The 19,003-nt window shown below is 36.9% G+C and overlaps 2 protein-coding genes across 2 annotated transcripts; both read right to left on the bottom strand.

The window, feature by feature from the left end:
• Positions 1-262: 262 nt before the first annotated feature.
• On the bottom strand, positions 263-6,755 carry LOC120331813 (uncharacterized). Its single transcript, XM_039398970.2, has 8 exons — positions 6,591-6,755; positions 5,966-6,055; positions 5,028-5,186; positions 4,367-4,447; positions 3,676-3,775; positions 3,076-3,212; positions 2,307-2,423; positions 263-1,641 (listed from the first exon to the last, which is right to left on the bottom strand). Exons 1-8 carry the CDS (start codon positions 6,738-6,740, stop codon positions 1,429-1,431), a joined length of 1,047 nt encoding a protein of 348 aa, XP_039254904.2. The 5' UTR covers positions 6,741-6,755; the 3' UTR covers positions 263-1,428.
• Positions 6,756-11,652: 4,897 nt separating this feature from the next.
• Positions 11,653-13,608, bottom strand: LOC144424268 (kelch-like protein 30). Its single transcript, XM_078113396.1, has one exon. It carries the CDS (start codon positions 13,606-13,608, stop codon positions 11,653-11,655), a length of 1,956 nt encoding a protein of 651 aa, XP_077969522.1.
• Positions 13,609-19,003: the final 5,395 nt, after the last annotated feature.

The raw sequence follows: 19,003 nt of genomic DNA, 5'->3' as shown, positions 1-19,003 counted from the left end.
GGCAGGTTGAGAAAGTTTGTTGTTGGCCCACTTATTACCCAGTTAGAACGCCCAAATTTCTTTATTGGTTATTGCACAAATATTGGTCATTTCCAAAAAAGTGCGCACACACCAAAATTTCTGCGCACGCTTACTAAAAAAAATTAGAGGGAACATTGAGATAGCTATTCCCGTATGAATGAACCAGTAACCAGTTGAAAATGCATGGTTCGCATTGTGACTAATCCGTTTGCTTTCGCTCTCCCCTGCGACATGAAAATCCTTTTCTATTAAAGAAATATTTATTTCACTAATGGATGACATAATTTGTGATAACATATTGTGAAAGGAAAGAAATCTGAGACATACAATTCTAAATTATATTTCTATATATAATTACTATACTCTTAGCAGCCCTTGGCACTTCAGTGCTCACCGCAAGTCGGAAATCAATTTTCTACAGAGTGTGCATGACTTTGCTTTAAAGTTAGACTAACAGCTTCCCCAAAACAATAGAACATCCTAAGTACACTATAATTACCAATATATAGGGCCGCCCGAATAATAACTTCAAGTTTTTTCAAATTCAATAAAGGTCAGTCTACATTTGGGCTACCCTATACACAAAATGGATATTAATTTAAGCACTTCTGGCTGTACAGCCAGAACTGGAGCCGTGGCATTTTGATGCAGCCGCAGCCAAGCTTACCATGTTAGATGGAGTTGCCAGACATTTCAGTGGCTCCAGCTCTGAAACAATCTAATTTTTCACATTTTTAATACGTCATGTAAACAACAAAATCTAACTATCAACATTTTTTTTACCACTTAATACTTATATTAATTTTAAAGTTTCAAGTTGAAATTGTATAAGTAAAATCATCATATATGAAAAATTCAGATTCTATTTTAGCTTTTCGAACTACCCCACAGCTGTTTGTCAATCATTATCCTATTTTTTCTGTCTTTTTGCTTGTCTAGCGTTCGTTGAATCAGGCCTATAAGCAGGGCTGCCATAACGTCCTTATTTCTGAGATTTGTCCTTATTTTGAAGGTCTTTGTCCTAAAAAATATTTTTGTCCTTATTTCTAAGAAACGTCCCTATATTGACATGTGTCCTTATTTTATGGGTAGAGGTTCTTATACCAGGCGCTTAGATTGGTCATTTCGAATGAATGATTCGTTAGAAATACTATTTTACAACCCCATTGATTGCTACGCGCATTCATTACTTAATAACAGCAAATTAATTGACACAATGACAAACCATTTTTGGGTTCATATCAATGGTAGCTCTGCCTATTAGGTAAAACCAGTTTTTCAGTATAACTATCTGAGAAATATTTAGCTCCTCAGTAACTGGTTGTATGAAGCAAAATCAACTTTCATGAAAAACAATGATTCTGATTTTATTGTGGATTTCCAAGCTGCCCCACAGTCGTGTATCAATCAGTCTTTCTTTCGTCTTTTTGCTTTTCTGGCGTTCGCTAAATCAGTCCTATCTGGTAAAATTCCTTTTTCGGTAGGGCATAATTCGTCTAAGAAATCTTCTTCCAAAGAGAGTATGTTGTTGTTGAAATCTCTGAAGGTACAAGGAACAGAGGATGACGGTACCCTGCGTTGGTCTCCGAACAATCCTTGAAGAACTCCCAGTTGCTTCATCTGACAATGAAATTTGCAATAAACAATAACATGTCATGAAAAGAGAATACGCAATTCTTATTTATATTATAACTCTCATAGTGGACTCGGTTGGTCTGTGATTAAAGCGATGAACTTAGCTAATGGTTTGGGTTTCTGCGACACTAACTACTTATCCTCTTCTATGCTTTTGTGCCGGTGGAACCGTATGCATATAATACAAGGATGATGTAGCAAGATTACAGATAACTATTCTAAGTGATTCAAGAGCACACTAACACAAATATATTTCTGTAACGTTTTTGTCTGACCAAGGTCAGACTTCCTCAGACAAACATTATTCAACTTAAAGAATATATTTGTGGGCCTTTTTCAGGCGCTCCGGAAGTGTGTGTACCAATATGGAGGTAACTAATTTTGTTCGCCTACCTACATCAAGTTATGTAAAAGGGGTATATTCACTTGGCTAACACAGACAGTCCTCGAACTTGTAATAGAACTAAAAAAATAAGGAAAATCGGAACAAAATTATGGCCTAACCTTAACCTGGTAAACATACTACAGGGTACACATACTACAGGAGTACCCTTTTTCAAAGTGATGCTGTGATTTCATGTTATAAAGAAAACGAGCCCAAAAAGCAAAATTGTCAACAAAAAGAACTGAATGCATTGATAACAACTTACAATTTCAGATATCTGCCCCTTCTGTTCATTGACCGTGAGAGAGAGAGAGGTCGTTACATTTTCTAACTGATTAATTCGTACACGTTGTCGGGAAATCATTCGATTTTGACTTGAAAGCTGAATAAAAAGACTTGATGCATTAGCACTGTCCTACGCTGTGAAATCAAAATTAATGGCTGAGTGGGACCCAAAAATAAGGGTTTTTAAACTGGTGGGTAACTCAATGGGGTTGCACTAAAATCTTTTCCAACAATACCCCATGCTAAAACTAAATATCAATCAAATTTGGAACCAGTACTGAGAGCCACTATCACAGAAATAAAGGCCACGGTTCGATCTTTCGTGCGAGAATATGCAAGAACATGGGTCATTAGAATAATTGTAAGTTTTGTTATTTATTTTTGAATATTTTCTGTGTAATTCAATTTTCAATTTATTTATCGGGGGTCATAAAAAAGGACTCTGACATAAAGAAAGGGTAATATTCAATGTTTGCCAATTGGGCAGTAATTTTGCCGAAATACAACCACTAATATTCTTTATTAATACTACAATAATGCCAGTTTATCCGCACGTGAACTACTTGAACTGTACAAACGTACGAGTGCTACTGACGTCTAATACTAGTTGAATCTTCATTCAAAGATTGAACAAATAAACTACTTTTTACACAAGATGACGAAGAAATAAAGGGTTCCAAAATAAACGAACAGAGGAATTTAACGAAAAAGGTTGAGGAAAGTCTCACACAAACAGAACTTCTAGTTACCTTATCATATAGTTTTACTGTATGATTTATTCTATTCTGTCTCTTGATCGGTCTCCTACTTGATGGTGGCGTTGTCGGTGTTTCATTTGGACTTTGACAAGGTGTAGGAAGTAAGAAATCAGAAGGCATTAAGAAATCTGGAAATGAAGTAAGAGTTGCTGAAAGAGGCTGCCGGGCCTAGTTGTCGCATTCACATTGGTACACATACTTCTGGAGCGCCAGTTTATTGCAAATTCTAATTTAAAGTTTCAAGTTAAATTTGCATAATTTTGAAACTTGAGACTCTTTCATTACCCTGTCAAGTCTGTCACAGTTGTGAAACTGCATTTGGGCCAATGTTTCATTGTAGTGGTGATACCAAAAAAGCTGGAGCCTAGCTCCGAGGTAAGTTCAAGTTCTGGTGCCAGAGATGGGCTCCAGTTGAATACACTGTGGCTCTATTGATTGTGATTTCAAACTATTCCAAAAAATAAATCTCCAGTTACTTCTATATGCGATATAAGTGTTGATATGAACTGAATTCAATGGAAACATCTATATGAGATTGCAATCATGTTGGGTAAGTGAGATCGCATACCAAAGTGGTACTAATCTCCAAACCTGGAATACTTTTCCCAGCAGCTATGTCTGTGGAGTCGACATGTGGCAGAATCTCTTCTTCGAAATGCTCCATTGCCATTGAGGAAATATCTCTCATTTCCTGAAAAGGTCAAAGGTTATTCACAAGAATTGTTCTTGTACAATAATTATTGGCTGGGTAATGCTTCAATAATTCGGAACTATAATAGCTCATTACAGGCAGTTTTACATAAATTCATCATATGTGTAATTTTAATAATTTTCTGGCTGCAATGCATTTATTTTTTTGTTTTCGTTTGTCACTTCTCATTTTTTTCATCATTCATCAACAAACATGGTGCACAAAATACCTGCACAACAAAACAAAAAGTGTTTTTCAGAAATAGCAGGGGTCATAATTTTTGTGTCTTTGGAGAGGCTCACTCTAATTAAAATCCATTTGAAAATTGGATAGGCAGAAAAATAGGTTAAAGTTTTGGGTGCTCCAGAAGTATGTGCACTAATATGGAGGTACATAATTTTGTTCGCCTTTTTTACATCAAGTTGTGTAAAGAAACTGAAACCTATTCACTTGGCTAACACAAACAGTCCCCGAAATCGTAATAGAACTGAAATAGGGAAAATCGAATAAAATTATGGCCTAACCTGGTACACATACTACGGGAGTACCAAGTATTGCATTAATTTGACATGCCCGTAGTATTTGACATACCCGGAGTAATGGAAGACTGTTCTGTATTGGTGTGCCGCGCTCTTGTACAATTCCAAGAATTCGGAATAGTTCGTCCAAAACCTGGAATAAGAATCATGATTTTGTATTAGAGGTAGAAACAAGAGAGCAATGCTTAAATACTGGTCGCCTGTAACTTCTCTCAGAGCTCAATCTCCTCTTATTCTTGAGAAAATATGTGCAACCTTGCTTAAAAGAAAAGTTAAAAAATCCAACTGGGATTACCATATATATAAAACAAAAAACCGTCACAGTAGGGATTGGATGAACCTTGGTTCCGATTTTGAGGGTTTAGAAAACATGCACTTCATTTTTGGCGTTTTGGATAATTCAATGGCAGTACGGAGAACGTTAGATGTTAAATTGACGTATTTAGCATATACCGGTAAAACCTATGACGCAACAATATTGTAGTGTTCTCTCTCTCACTAAAATAGTAAAGTAAGTCGTAAATCAGTGATAAATAACCTCCATTAACAAAACAAAAAATGTTGTACCAATATTAAAATAAAAAAATATTCATCACTGACATACTGCATGACTGGGACATTCAAGTCTACTAGACAAGACACTGGTGCAGCTTGTCAAAATCGAGACGAATCCAGCTAAACTGAAACCTATGATAAGCCTATAACTGACTCACTTTCCCTGGAATGAAGCAAATACTTCCCACGCTGATGAGTCGACTGTACGTCATGCGAAGTAGCGATAATCTTGTTTCAATGGCTTGCAGAACATCGTGACGTGGGTACAAATGATGTTTACGCCTTTCAGATTCTCGTCTTGGAAGTTCATCTTTGATCTACAAAAAGTAAAGCGACACGGTCTAAATCAATTTCAATTGTTCAGAACAACCCTATTTGCCACTACATCTCAAGTAGGATAAGATTTACCCCAGGAGAGAGGAAAGTACATATGATGGTATATCCATTTGGTGAACCACGACCTCTCGTCCGATTACCAGTCCATGTCGGGTATGGGATTAGATAGCAGACGCATAGACATTAATTGTGGCGGAGGCCGTTACTGACATGAACCACCCTTTGACAGTGAGAAGTCTAACAATCTTCTTTCACATACTTATGCCCCATGTGATTAGAACCTAGAACAGGTGCGATGTTTAGCTTATTCCTAAAATTCAGCACGATGCGTCACAACAAAGAGTCAAATGACAATTAAGCAATTCATTGGTGATTTAGCGAGGTTGTGTCAAAACAATGCTTTCCTTCTTCTTGTTTACAGACACTTCCTGATCAATATGATAGAATGCGACTCCCTCCCTATTTGAGTATCAGAATGTCTCAACATATAGAACTATAAAAAAAAAACTATTTATTCCATATACGAGGGCAAAAAATCCAAAGTTTTTTTTTAGTTTATTGAACATTGTGGTATGCCAATTATGTTGCAATATAAAGAGTAAATGCCATCAGACTGTCTCGTAAAGAAGAGGTTTGTATTCATCATTATATTTGATCTCATCCAATATCGGAGCTACTCTGTAATCAAAGAATTGTGCCATATTGTAGTGGCCTACCCACTTACTCTATTGATGACAAAAGATTTTAATAAGCTACCCACTTCCTTTAGACATTGAGTATGAAATAAGCGAACTCTTCTGAACCCATCATTCAAAACTTGGCCTCCAAGGGTGTTAAATCTTCTACATATCTGAATAAATACAATCATTATAATTAGGTGTCAAGTGCCATAGGGACACGCACAGTACCGTAACTACACACATCATACATTCTAATGTGGAACAAACAAACGACGATGAACAACTGAACAAAGACAAATAAAACAAAGAAATGGGTAAAACATAATAAAACATTTCATGATAGTAAAAAAGGATGTGTTTTAGCCATTAAAAATATTATCTTGTAAGCCAGCAAGCCCTGAAGCCTAAGGACTGAAGAGACATACAGTCTGGTAGTGGTAACACAACGCAAGGCTGGAAGAGAACACTTTTGGCACTGGAACAAGTACCGCTACCAGTAGATCGGTATTCTTATAGTCTGTAATAAGCCTGTTCATGCTTTGTTCAGCTACCAGTACGGTATTAGACATACTGAAAGTTTATTTTTACTCCAAAATGGGCATAAACACAAACCCGGTACCGGTACCGGTAATAATTACCGTAGCCTACCGGTATGAACTTGTGGACGGACTATCGGTATAGCAACAAACACCCTTCCACACTTACCATTCTCGATTTGCTAACTTCATCGTAAGGAAGATAATGTAGAATATGCCGAATAATCTCATCAGGTATCGCATCCATTGTATCGTTACTGAACAAAGCTACTGGAATAGTCCAACCTTCCAATGCAAAAGGAACTTTTGTTGTTTCCATGGTTGTGTAGGTCGGAGTCGTAAATTTAATGATCGGGGTATCCGGACAGGCGCAAAATATACGACAATTGAGGATCGCGGTTTAAATATTGGACTCCTAACAATCTCGAATCACAATTCAGGATAGATTATTAATATTTATTTCGAGAAGATGTGAGTAAGTATTCTATGTTCGACTTTTTCCCTCAGTATAATTTATTGTTTGTATTCCTCATAGTGGACGCTGCTCGATAACCATTACTGGTTTATCGCGTCTTCCCTCACACTGAAATGCATTTTTTTTTATCTTTCCTTATTCTGTATGACAATGTGTATTCTCGGCTTGTGCAAAAATGAACTGCTGAACTGACACTCGCCAGAAAATGGAGAACAAGTCACAAACAAAATATAAACAAGAATATTGACGTCGGTCATAACCCGAGTGTCTCACTTTGCTTGCAATTTATCAATAAAAAAGAACTGAATAGCCATTGCGCATGTGATTATAGAGGCGGCATGTAAACAAACAATCGAAAAAAATCTACATTCAAGTATGAACGCATGTCTTTGATCCCTGCCTAGTAATATCGACTAAAACGTCTACACAAAAATGTAGAAATTTATTGTGAGTTACGCCCGTTTAAGTTTTGTAAATCCAGTCCCGTTTATAAGCAGAGAAGTCCAAGCCTAATTTCATTTGATTTTATCTTCATACTTAGGTAATTCGCCTAAAAATCTTCCATTTTTGCATCTCACATCTGGTGATCAAAAAATTTCTATTTCTGTTATCCGTTGTTTAATTTTTAAAGAGTTTGTATAGAGGACTTGCACGGGTCACGTGACTTTGTTACTGGACGGCAATAAAACAAAAACGTCCATTTGGCTCCTGTCAGTTACAAGTCGGATTATACGTTTCCGTTTTGTTTGGCTGTTGAAAATGGTTATTTCGTATTGTTCCGTTGGCTGTACGTATAGTATAGACAACGGAATGGATCTTCAGTTATATTCCACTGATTTCAAAAGATCCGGAACGTCGCGCAATGTGGATATCATCTATTGCCTATTGGCAGAACTGCTTGGTGTCAAGTCCAGAAGCCATCTTACCTGTGTTTCACTGTTTGCGGACAGCACTTCGTTGATGGTGAGTGATAATGTGGTGATAGTGTGCCGTTATCAATTTCTTTAAATATTCACAAGCTCCCTCATTTCAATGGAAAGCAGATGACAAACTACTGTTATTAGTAGGCGTAGGCCTACTTGCAGTTGCAGACTTGACTAGTGTAAGACAGTAAGGAATTAATAATCAATTGCTATAAGGTATTGTTTTTCTAATTAGCAGGTAATCTATTACTAAGTGTGAAAGGTTGAATAGATAACCAAAGTTTAACACCAGTGGTCATGCAAAAAATAACCAGAATTCAATTGAATCCGCCATCTAGGAATACGCTCGCCACCGCATCTCTGATCACCCTGGTAGTTTCACAGGTTTCAATCCCAGAGAGGATTGCAGCTCTACTCCCACCGAGGGTGGTTCACATGACCGCTGATCGGTTACGACCATTCCCCACCATCCAAGTCCATGCTTCTGAAAACAAATAACTGGCTCCACCCCCCCCCCCCCCCCCCTCAGATAAATCTTATTCTAATGGTGCTTGTACATCTGATCCAAAATGTCTTTTTTTATTGTCATTGGTAAAAAAGATATGATACCCGGAATCAAATTCATTTACGACTAGTGGCCGTGGTGGGATATGGGCCTAAATTTCACACTCCTTGATCGTTAGATTTTATGAAAACTCTATCTGTATCCATTATCTTACAGATATGGGTGCGACCATGGAATAGATGGATGGCAAAGTATAAGTTGCAACAAGACCTCAGCTTGCGTGACTTGATAATACATCCTCAGTATCCATTTATTGATGCTTATCGTAATGACAAAGTAACTTGTGATTACTGTGGATTGGTGGAGATAAAGTGTCCATTGTGCTTTAATGAAAGATTGTGCTTTAACGAAAGCAACTTCAAGACGACCCTATCATGAAAAAAATTGTTTTGGTGGGTCTGATAGTGAAGGTTTCAGTCTAAAGTTGGACACCGATACCACAACCAGATACAGTTGCCAATGAAACTTTGCGAGGCGTAATATTGCGACTTTGTGATCTGAAAGGAAATTCTGATGGGTAGCCTGCTAGCCGCAACCTTAAGAGTCTCAACTTTTATTTGAGAGGGGTGTAACCCAAGCTAATTTGCAAATGGTATTCATAGTACCAAATATATCACACACTTTACAGTAATTATAAATTATATTTGAAAAATAAAGCACATCAAAAATGTATTTTTAAAAAACAATTGGTTTTATCTGCAGATAGTAGGTTGATTTTGAGATTGACCATTTCAATGCTAAATTTTCTTTAGTCAAAAGGCACACTTGATTCGCAAAGATTTGTGAATGCGCACAGTACACCAATTTGTCTTATGTTTTGATTCCATAGGTAGGAGGTTGTGGATCGGTGCTGCTCAGGATGGGATATTCTAAATGCATATTACGTGTTTCAAATGAATCCATCGTGCTCAGATTCGACTGTTTTCAAGGTCTGAAGGCTCCAACAGCCTTATTTTATGGGTACACAAGAGAATTTTCAGTGTGGCATGCATGGGTCAGTTGGAGTCACTAACCTCAAAATATCTATAAGCAAGGATAAGATAACCTGGAAGTAACATTCCATAATTTATAGTAAAAAATGTATCTTCCTCCACAGCCCTGTCAAATATTTTACAGCATTATGGTTCTAGGCGGCTTTTTTTATAGTGTGGTAGGTCTAGTCGAAGGCACATTAAATGTTTATGCTAACAACTGCAAATTGATATTGCAACGCATACAAGTTAACAGAATTTGTTGAAATGGTCCTGCCTTTTGTCTTTCTTCAAAATCCCCCTTTTTCTAACTATTCTCTTCCTCTCTAACGGAACAATACGAAATAACCATCTTCAACAGCCAAATAAAACGGAAACGTATAATCCGACTTGCAACTGACAGGAGCCAAATGGACGTTTATGTTTTATTGCCGTCCAGTAACAAAGTCACGTGACCCGTGCAAGTCCTCTATATAAGAAATGCCCTCAGAAAAAGTAAGTAATCATGGAATCTCAAAATAAGGATGTTTCTTAGAATTAGGGAAAAAAATAGTTCCTAAAACAAAGACCCTCAAAATAAGGACAAATTCTAAAAATAATCCGAATTCTTTTTTCTATCAAATAGCAGAGTGTTGTTGGTCAGTTGCCTATATTATTCAGTTGAGTATATGTTATAAACTACTTTGTTATTTTTCAATAATTTGCTTCTGCAATGCATTCAAAAACGGTACAATCTTGCCTGCTTGTCGTTTGCAGCCCATAATTTCTCTCAGTGAAACGTCTTCGTTACTCATGACGGAATGCGCTTACCTTGTCTTTTCGTTATAAAATCGCAATGCTTGCTAAATTCCTCGAACAAAGGAAACCCACAAATAGCTGAATAACCATTTCTTTTGATGACTTTATTGTACTGTTCAGTGAAAAACTATTCACGATTATAATGATTCCACATAAAGCATGAAGATGACCGTACATTTGAACCCATGCGTATATCCGCGGGTTCAATCTCTATGTGGGTGCTAAAACCCATGGGTTAGTATGGGTTCAAATATCCGTAAACCAAAACATTTTTTCATAGGTGCAATAGTATGCAGATGCAATTGCCGTGGGTTCAAATGTACGGGAACCTACATAAACATTACAAAGCCTTTATAACTAATCAGTTTATCTGGGTTTATTCGTAAGAGCAGCGTTTTTCAAACTACGTCCTGCGGAACACTAATGTTTCGCAAGCTTTTTAATCTTTCGCGCGGCAGGGATCGGAATTGCGAATATCGCTAACCATCGGCAAGTTCACGGCAAATTTTTTAAATTTGAGATAGGCATTTTTTTGAAAACCAAATTTTGACGTTTTAGCTAAAATATATATGGAGGACTTTGTTAAGATTAGATTTAAATTCAGTTTTGGCACGAAACTTATTGTTCACCACTTTGCTTTTGTAACACTGTATAAACATTGTTCATGAAACGTAACTTTTATTTCACACTTACATGGCCCGCCCGTCTAGGTGGGCAAAACTTTTGGCCCCTGGTCTGAAAACCTTGCCCGTCCACCCCCGTTAGAGTGTTGACAGAACAAATTCCACATTCCAGCGGTAAGACAATTTTGTCGTGGGCGTGATAACAATAGTTCGGAAATCGAGAAAATATTAGAATTCCGAATTCATCCAGGAATCATATACAAAAACGTATCGCTATCACTAACAACAAGAAGACTTTCATTTTTACGCAACCCTATGTTAAAAGACCTTTAATCCCATGCATTGCCTAATGAGGTTCTATCGCCATCGTTCCTATCAACCACTTTATTTTCCATACTTGTCTGAAATAGCTGCGATTAGAAATAAGTGAAATACCAAAAGTGTCCAATAATATAAATTCTATTAAATGAAGGTTTCGCAACTGATCAATGAAAATGTACAATATATTATTACGTGTTGCAAGTCACATCTGACCAAAACACTAATGGCTTTATTATTTTTTCGAAATGTCGAGACTTCTGCGCTATTGAATAACAAATATATAAGTAAATTTAATTACAAATTAAAGAAGACGATTTTTTTCAAACAGAAACTTTTGGTTTATTTCGATTAACGTCTTAGTCCCGCCGCCATTTGGTTTAATAGGGAATGCAAAGCCTGAGGAGGCGATGATTAAGCAGTAAGTGGAAAAGGAGATTCAGTAAATATACGTAATCTTTTTTAAATGCTACAATTAGGTAAGTATGCTTGTTGTTATTGTCTCAAAAACAATTCATGTATTCGGAGCATGTATAAGTTTGTAGAGCGAGCAATTTTTTATTCTGCCTCGTCCCTGGTGCGATGTTCATAAGTGCATGCTGATATGGCAACCAAACCTAAATCATGATCGCACAATGTTGTCCACACGTTGGTTTCCACGTTGTACATTTCAATCGATTTCACGAATTCATTACTTGTTATTAGGTAAACTCGGTTGCCAACAACACATGCACTGCAGTTAGAATGATATCCCCACGACGTTGTGACTTCTGCCCATGAATTGTTTTCTGGGTCGTACCGTGAAACTACATCACAGTATCGTCTTCTAGATCTTCCCAGCACGTAAAATTTGTTTTCAACAACAAACGTCGTATATACTACGACTAAATTCTCCAATGGAGATATGGGTTCCCACGTTTCATTATCCGGGTCGTACTTTGTCGCATCATCAATTTCGTTCAAAGCATAAATATATTTATCAGTTGCTGCTGTACTAAAATTCAACCACAACGCACATCCAGCCAAATTTATATATAAAATATTTTTCCTGGTGTCATAGCGAACCATTCTGTGACACTCAATGATGTAGATTTGATTCTGAAAATTCAACACCTTACCAAATGAGCTCCATTCTTTTTGCATTTCTGCAATTTCCGTCCAGCTTTTACCTTCCTGGTATCGAAAGATCTTTTTATCTCTCACCATGAACAATTCACCATCAACCGATACAATGTCCGTATACCTTTGTTGGTAAACTTCAGTAAGATGTGCGATAGTATTGGTGTCCGGGTCAAACAACTTTATTTCGCCAGTGTTTCGAATAAACAGTGCGATTTGGGAACGCTGTGGGAATGATGGACGCTGATCATGTCGTGACAAAGAATGTTCAAGAAGAAAATCTCGGACTTCGGGCGAGTTTTTTACGAGGGGTTCGAATTTGAAAATATCTTGAATAAAATCTGTTGATAAGCGTTCCATGTCAATAGTTTTGAAAAATCTGAATAAACACCCTTTCCTCCCACTTTCATTTTGTTTTGTCCAATTCATCGCAACTTCGATTTTATGTTTCTCACTTCGAAATTTTGTGTCGGGATGTACGAAAAACGCAAAACCTTCTTCAGTAGACAACTCCTCAAAGTCTTCCCTATCAGAGAATTCATCAAAATGTTCCCTGATATATTTATCTGCTGCTTCATTTGTATCCGTCATGTTAGTCGGAAAATACTCTCGGACAAGATTCTTTATGTAAATGCAATTCCACTTAGAAATGAGTTTTGAAAGTTTTTCGACATCTTTAAAAACAGCTTCAGCCACCATTTTGTGCACTTGTTTACAAGACTGTACAAGAGAATCCTCCAATATCCTATCCAAGAGAAAATCTACTGGGTACTGAGATACATCCATGAGATCGTTTAAGTGAGTTTGAACTGTTTCTTCATTTTCAGCGTTTCCTTCAATCCACAGTTTTACTGCTTTCCACTTGCTGGAACAATCTAGTTTTGATGCTTCTAAATATTGCTCAAAGTTAAACTTACTGGCGAGCAGCAATAGTTCAGGATTATTGCAAAGCATATAATTCAATTTTCTAGCAATATAATTTCGGATGAACTTGTCACACTCACAGTCGTACTTTTGGGTTATTTCACGGAATTGAATACAGTTTTCACGATCTAAATTCTCCCGCAAAAATATGGAACAGAGCGATGTTAGTCGAGTAATTTCCATCAAGGTCGCTTCATGTAGAATGTTTTCCACGTTTTCCAACGTTATTATAGCTTCGCCAGTGTACATAAAGCCAATGCATTGCTTCACCGCATCGGAGTTCGATTCTTTCATATCAATATATCCTTGTAGTGTTTCAATCATTCCACTCCTGAACAAGGCTTTAAAATAGTCGGAAGAGGAAACTAAAATATTTTGATGAACCAAGAAAGATTCTTCATCAACCTTGATCATAAAATCGCAGGCGAGCTCATAGTTGTCATATTCTTCGCAAGATAAATCAATCGGCATGTTGAATTTGGTCTTTATGATAACTGAAATTCTGATTATGTTTCGTACTGTCGCGCGATTTCTTGTACTCACTTGGCGCTTCTGTACCTAATAATTTGTTATGTAATTGTACCTTTTGGTTATGTAGATAATATGGAATTACAAATAGGAAAAAACGTAAAATATAAGAGCAGATCGTTATAAATTCTTAAATCCTCAAAGTTGGTCTAAATTTTATCTTCTGTCCAACCCCCCACAAAAAACACTTCCGCCAACTGTCAAAGTAAGAATATCAGTAATTATCCAGTTAGGGTTGGGAAAGCATATTGCGCAGGAAATTCAAATCATTTCTAACCTTAACTGAATGATTACTAATTTATTTCAAAAAGTGGCAGGGTTCTCAATTGTCACATTAGCAATAGTGGCGGGGGCTTTGTACAAAGAATTTCTAAATTGTGTGCAATTTTGACACGGTATTGGTCACACAAACTTGAATGTTATTATATCAAAGAATGATATATGAAGATCACTCCATGTCGGTACATCCCATACTCCATACATGAATTATTTAATCTAGATCAGAATGGTCCAAGATTGTCGGCTCCGGGGGCCACAAAATGATTTTTGCACTGTTTGAGGGCCACAATAGTGCCAAGAATAGGTAAATAATGCAATACAAAACAAACACTTTCATTGTTCAAACACATAGTTATCAGGCATTGCCTGCGGGCTAAAAAAATCCGATTTCTTATTCGATTTTTAGTTTTCTGTGATGCCTTTATTGTTAGTATATATTCCCGACCAAAATGATATAAACAATTTAGACTGCCAAGCACATTATTCAACTTCGCTAGTTGACTCAGCTAGTCATAGCACTGGTTAATTCAGTGACATGAGTGATGTAACAATATGTCAAAAGATTTTTCTGATTAATTTTATGACAAAACAATACGAAATGCGATTTTTTGTTTATTCTCCAATGTGACGCGGGGCACAGATAATAAGCGGTGGGTCACATGTGGCCCGCGGGCCTGGCTCCTGACCAACTTGATCTAAATTAAAGTCAGCGTGATGGTTCTATTCACAACAATTTAGTTTCTCTTTGGGAATAAAACAAGCTTAATCTGACTTGACTACACAATTGTAGACTGCTGAGCGACATTGTCATACTGAGTACATGAATGATTTACAAATATGACTCGTGTGTCGATCGTCTCTACCATCAGAGTACCATACATACACATCAAAGAAACACCTAATTTAAGTGTATTACATGTTACAACGAATTGCTTACGTTTCTATCTCATTGTTATTTTGCCGACAACACCAGGCGCTAAGCAAAGATGCTCGATAGAGTTCGCGGCGTTTCAAATTGAATCAATACATTACAGGACCACATTCCGGTTTAGTTTACCGTGAAACTGTAGAAATTTATTTAGAATAATATTACTTTTGCTATACATAACATATGCTTTCGGAAGCAGCCGTTTTACGATTTTTCAAACACACCTTCGCAGGCAACTGATTATCTCATCTGTACTAATCCATACGGGGAAAGTGGGGAAAGTTGGAACATTTTTTCTTTTGCATATTCTGAGCTGTTGGACACAGTTAAATCAATATATTATAGTAATGTTTTTATTTTGACGTAAGAAGTCGCAAAAGGGAGTTACGTTGACACATTTAAATTAATATATAAGGACATTTTAGAATCTCGTAATTGTCAGGATTGAATATCTTACGCGATAGGCGGCTCTTTTAACGAGTGCGTAATCGCCGTGACTGTTACAGACGGTAATGGGAAATTCCGATCCCCTTTGGTTGTATTCCATATCGGAATATTGGTTTCAACCCTTTAAAACCAATTTCACCTCAAAACTAGCGTCGCTTTACGCGGTCGTTGTCCGTTTGCGCGGACGTAACTCACCTAAGAGCGGATATAGACATCGAACCACAGTCCGAATTCCTGAAATGGTATAAGTGTGATAGCTGATTTTTCACTGTGCCCCATGCCCCACCTTCCCCTACATTGCGAATAACTGATGGGTGCATATGCAAAAACTCGTAAGATATCTAACCGATGAAATGAATATCTTAGAATGTCACTGATTCAGTCATTTACTACGTCATATCCTTTAGAATATTTTTGTAATTGAAACAAAACAAGGGACACATCAACTGAAATTTTGTTTTATTCTAGTATTACAGCATGAAGACCGTCACCTGGCATCTCTCTCAACTCGATACGTGGCGGACTAAAAACCTAATAAATTCTTTAATCTTGTACGCTTTTATATCCGCCTGATTGTTGTTTTGTCAACAATAGCTTGCTTCTGCCTTCTATGCAGCCACACGAGTGATAGAATACTTCAAAGAATGAATGTAAATAATTCACCGAAGAACAGAGTAAAAGATTTAGTTCTGTATCAAGCTTGTTTTGTTGCTGTTGTCGAGCCACAACAAACTACTGACGAATATTGTTTTAGCGACAACTCTCGCGCATGTTTTGAACAAAGAGATGGGAGATAGAGTTTCCCGTCGCGCGGAAGGAATAATAGAAACAATACACTCTATAACTAAACGACACTTATGATATAAAACCAGCAAGCAAAGCTTGTTTTATTTCGACACAGGGTGAAAACGCTCCGGACATATTTTAAACCATCCCTAACCCTAATAGTTGGAGCCTTACTGGATGATTACTAATACTCGTTTACGCTATTTCCTGAGTTCTATCAATTCAATTTGCACACTATATGTTTACCAGTTCACACTGCTATTTACATACAACATAATCCAGCTGTAATCAAGAGTACACTTTGATCTGAATAATTTGTTGAATGTTGGAGTATAACTAAAAAAAGATGAGATTCCCAGTTCAATCCTGTGTAATTTTCAGAATAAGAGAAACATCTGGGAGCGACAGGAAATAAATATAGCCCTCGCATTTCAATAAAAATATTTATACAGAGGCCTGTATCAAACGAGGCATGACTTGATAGAGTCTCGTGAGAACACATTTATTGACATGAATGAATTACGTGTGATGAAAAGTTGTGATCGCTTGCTGAAATGTCATAGACCAGAAAATATTGTAAAAATTAAAAACTGGACTTGATCAACTGCTTGCATGGGTATTGTTGTTTCAGGCAGGAGTTAACATAGTCCTAACATAATTTTAAAGCTGAAACGATACAGAATCAGAAAAGTGGAACGAACCCAGCTCAATTATAAAAACTAGATGATTTTGTGACCAATTATATCCAGATGTGGGTTATTTCACTGGAAAATATGCTACAGCAAAAAGGCCGGCACAGTGATCATGTAAATAATGACCTTGATCTTGCCTTTGATTCAATGCAAAAAATACGTCGACATGTTTTCGCTACTACGTCATGAACAAGACATACTAATGTGTTCGATTTCGGCAGGGTTGACTTTTGAAAATTCATCTCGCAAACGAGTCCACTTTATGCAAGTGGTAAACGCCAAAAATCCTAAAAATTATATAGAATCAAATTTGCCACAAAAATGTTTGCGTGATAAGCCACGCTCAAAAATTTATTACAATTAAAATATTTGTGCCCTGGGTATAAGTTACATAAACTCAAATTCTTGCCAAGTATGATTTGCATGCTGATCGTTTTTACTATCAAAGTTCCATACATGACAAAGGGGAACTCGAAGTAAGTTCATGCCACAATGAATAGCTGACGTCAATATCCGATAGTTAGTTTGTCGACACCTGCGAGTGTTTCAAACGAAGAAATGCGCGATAGAGTTTCCGACCGAGTGAAAGAAATTATAGAAACAATACTGTACAAAATCAGATTCTGACTGATAGTTTTATAGACCAAACGATATTGTTCCAAGTCAATATAAACGTCAAATCCTTTAGATATGTGACAACCAGGGCGTTCCAATCTTTTCTGCTATCGAGCCGAGTTTCTAATAAAGATGCCCCTTACACCCAACTTTAAAAATAATTCGGGGGATGGACAAACTGGAGACGGTATACCTGAAAATGGATAAATTAAAGGACAGATAAAAGCGAAATGTTTTGAAAATAGCAACAAACTCAACCACAACGCGCTGCCTTCTAGGGCGACAACTCTTGTCATATCACCTAATCATTGTAACTTGGCAGCAACATGGAAGCAATGCACTAACTAAATTTTCTCCGGATAATATTTGATAATAGCCTCTAACGGTCGCTAAACAAGATGGGATTTATTTCTCCTAGAAATTGGGAGAATACAAAATGATATTCAAATGAGTTTTAAAACAATATCCAAAACATGTAGCAAGGTTGTACATTTGTTTTGATTTAGTGGTTTGCTCAAAGGGGCAGCAAGCCTTTCACCACAAAACCAAGTTGGTGCTCCCGAAGTATGTGAACCAAGATGGCGGACATCGGAACGTAACATGGGTAACAGGTTAGGCGATAAATTTTTTTCAATTTTCCTTATTTTGGTCCTATTATCAGTTCGAAGACTAGCCAAGAGCCTCCCGTAGTATTTATACCTAAAATTATGGCCTAACCCTAACCTAGTACACATATTACATTCCAATGTGCGCCATCTTGGTTCGCATACTTCGGGAGCCCCCAAAAGTGGTCCTCTGGCACTCCATGTGGTGACGGTCCTCATAATTAGTTTTTACGTCACTGGTCACACATTTCGGGGAGGTTCAAGAGTTAGTTCGACACTGGATAAAAAAAAACTGTTCCGGGGGTACGCGCGTCAATTCTTTTTTGCTCTTGATCAACATCCATCAGCGTGACTGAATGAAAATATCGATATACTGAAATATCGGTAAGTTCACAAAACAATGACACGAACGGGTTTGTTTAATTGCAATAATATATATTTATATATAACACCTTCAAAAACAAAGAACCTATTTCAGTGTAGAGAAATGATTTTTTTTAATGCAACTGAACGACTGATATTTTATTTTTAAATGGAGAAGTTAAACCAGAATTAATTTTAAAAAGTAGTTTAAGTGTCAATTTCACAAAATTTGTACGTTAGATAAACCTTTTTTGTGGTTGACAGAGTTTAATACTTAATACGGCTCAGGCACACATATCGTCAAATATGATACGAGATAAAATCGTAACACAATTTCATATAACAAATTACACGGTCCTATTACAGATTTACCTTCATTGCAAATGTCTTAAATAAGTATTGAATTAAAACACACAAATCGAAAAGGACTGTTCGCAACGGGTAAATAAGTGTTGTTCATTTATTACAAAGCTCGGCAAAGACTAGAGTAAGATCATGGAATACGTGTTTCTGTAGAACAATCAACATTTGCATTCACCCTTTGCGGGTTTTTTTCATACAATTTTCGGCGATAAAAAAATGATATTAAATAACATCAACTCTCGTCATTGTAATAATGCGCG

This window comes from Styela clava, chromosome 6 (genome assembly GCF_964204865.1).
Source record: "Styela clava chromosome 6, kaStyClav1.hap1.2, whole genome shotgun sequence".
Classification (NCBI taxonomy): Eukaryota; Metazoa; Chordata; class Ascidiacea; order Stolidobranchia; family Styelidae; genus Styela; species Styela clava.
The sequence above is the reverse complement of the archived record's forward strand: the minus strand, read 5'-3'. Positions and strand labels throughout refer to the sequence as shown.